The sequence below is a fragment of the Gastrolobium bilobum genome, unplaced genomic scaffold (genome assembly GCF_033153095.1).
Source record: "Gastrolobium bilobum isolate Gb01-03AN ecotype WA unplaced genomic scaffold, APGP_CSIRO_Gbil_v1 utg7295, whole genome shotgun sequence".
Taxonomy (NCBI): Eukaryota; Viridiplantae; Streptophyta; class Magnoliopsida; order Fabales; family Fabaceae; genus Gastrolobium; species Gastrolobium bilobum.
The window spans coordinates 420,848-423,400 of NW_026898317.1; the positions used below are offsets into that span (position 1 = coordinate 420,848).

The 2,553-nt window shown below is 39.1% G+C and overlaps 1 protein-coding gene across 1 annotated transcript; it reads left to right on the forward strand.

Moving 5' to 3' along the window:
• On the forward strand, nt 1–2,553 carry LOC133314847 (G2/mitotic-specific cyclin S13-7-like). Its single transcript, XM_061516373.1, has 9 exons — nt 1–40; nt 484–622; nt 696–756; nt 878–1,132; nt 1,267–1,392; nt 1,517–1,771; nt 1,858–2,016; nt 2,111–2,292; nt 2,385–2,553. The coding sequence occupies exons 1-9, from the start codon at nt 1–3 to the stop codon at nt 2,551–2,553; spliced, it is 1,386 nt and encodes a 461-aa protein (XP_061372357.1).

Consider the following 2,553-nt stretch of genomic DNA (forward strand, 5'->3'; position numbering starts at 1 on the left):
ATGGCTTCAAGACCCATCGTTCCACAACATGCCAGAGGAGGTATTGTCATTTTGAATCATTGTAAAGGCTTGTTGTAGTGTGATGTGATGTTTCTTTCTTTATTCTTTCTTACTTAGTTATGTCTGTTCTTTTGAATCTTTCTGGTTTGATTCATTGGAATTTGGGGAGGGAAGCATAGTTTCTGGGTTGGTTTCTTTTTCCATTTTTTATGTCTATCTAATTACTGAATAAAAACAATGGAAATGGATACTAAGATGCAAAATTGAATATCTTGTCTGGGATTTTACATGTATTTTCAAAATCAAAGACAAGTTTGGATTTTTCCGGGTCCGGTCCCCAATCTTTATCAGGATCCACTAGCAATAAGGGCCTTCTTTGTTTTTTTTTTTTTGGATTAACCTTAGCATGGTGTATGTGAATCTGTGTTCAGATCGAAAGCTATAACCTTTTTCTTAATGGGGGGTGTTTTTGCAATGACATAGGTGAGGCTAACGTTGGAGGAGGAAAGCAACATAAGAAGAACGTTGCAGCAGATGGAAGGAACCGAAAAGCACTTGGCGATATTGGAAATTTGGTCACTGTGAGAGGACTTGAGGACAAGCCCAATCGCCCCATCACAAGGTACTCTCTTTCTCTCTCTCTTCTCTCTCTCTCACTCTCCCTATTTATCTGATATTGTATATGATTCTTTTAGGAGTTTCCGTGCCCAACTACTTGCAAATGCACAAGATGCAGCAGTTGCTGAGAATAACAGGGTAAATTACTCTCAGTATTGCTTGTTCCATATCTTCCTTTGTTTGATTTTTTAATTTAATTTCATAACAGGTTCTGATTGTTTTTCTGTTTTATTTATTTATTTATTTATTGAAATTGCAGAAGCAGGCTTGTGCTAATGTAGCTGGACCTCCTCCTCCTGCGGTTGCTGATGGAGTTGTTGCAATGGCTAAAAGAGTAGCCCCAAAACCGGCTCAGAAGAAAGTCACTGCAAAACCAAAGCCTGAGGAAGTCATTGAAATAAGCTCAGAAAAAAAGGTCCAGAAAGACAAGTCTGTGACCAAGAAAAAGGAAGGAGATCCCAACTCCAAGAAGAAATCACAAGCTTTTACTTCTGTGCTCACTGCTCGAAGCAAGGTTGAGATAAAAAGCTAAATAAAAAACATTATTAGACCCCCCCCCCCCTTTCTTTCTGTGTGTCTAAACCATGTTATATGTTGTCTGCCTCTTTTGTTTGTGTCTTGACAAGTTCTTGATATGTTTTGTCTCAGGCAGCTTGCGGTTTGACAAACAAACCGAAGGTGGAGATTGAAGACATTGATGCTAGTGATGCTGACAATGAACTTGCTGCAGTCGAGTATGTTGAAGACATCTACACCTTCTATAAGGAAGTTGAGGTATCAAACATGATTGATTCCCTTGATGTCACTCTTTCAATTTTTTAATTTTTTTTTTCTGTTCTTTTTGTTGCATGTAATGTAATGGTGTTCTAATTATGTTACTGTGATTGTGTGCATGAAGAACGAGAGCCGTCACCTCGACTATATGAACACACAGCACCAACCGGAGTTAAATAAAAGGATGAGAGAAATACTGCTTGATTGGCTGATGGATGTGCACTCCAAGTTTGACCTTTCACTTGAAACCCTTTATCTTACCATCAATATAATCGATCGGTTCCTATCAGTTAAGGCTGTGCCAAAGAGGGAATTGCAATTGGTTGGTGTCAGTGCTATGCTGATGGCAGCCAAGTATGAAGAAATCTGGCCCCCTGAGGTTTGATGCATGTTTCACTATCATCAGTGTTTGGCCTCTTTAATGTCAACAAGATAAAACTGAGATAACAATCACTTTTTTTGCAGGTTAATGACTTTGTCTGCCTTTCAGACAGAGCTTACTCTCATGAACAGGTACTGGCTATGGAGAAAATCATACTTGGCAAGCTGGAATGGACTTTGACTGTGCCTACCCCTTTTGTTTTCCTTGTTCGTTTTATCAAGGCATCAAATCCTGATCACACGGTAAGAGTGACCTTTTTTATTCAAATCCTTTTGATTCATTCTCATTTTGATGTCTTGTCTGAAATTCATTTTGTTTATGCACTGTTGTTTCCAGTTGGAAAACATGGCTCATTTTCTCTCTGAGTTGGGGGTGATGCATTATGCTACCTTAGTTAAGTACTGCCCATCAATGGTTGCTGCCTCAGCAGTCTTTGCAGCAAGATGCACTCTGAACAAGAGCCCCATTTGGAATGAGACACTTAAGCTGCACACTGGTTACTCAGAAGAAGAACTTATGTAAATATCCTCCTAATATCCTTTAGTATTGTTATTCATTATTACCATTATTCAATTGTTGGATAATATTTGGTTTTGTTGGTTCCAAACAGGGACTGTGCTAAACTATTGGTGAACTTTCACTCCACTGTTGGGAATGGAAAGCATAAGGCTGTGTGCAGAAAGTACTCTGATCCTGGGAGAGGAGCTGTTGCAGTGCTTCCACCTGCTAAAATTCTTCTGCCTGAAAGTTCTATCTCAATTTGCCCAGAACATTTTTAG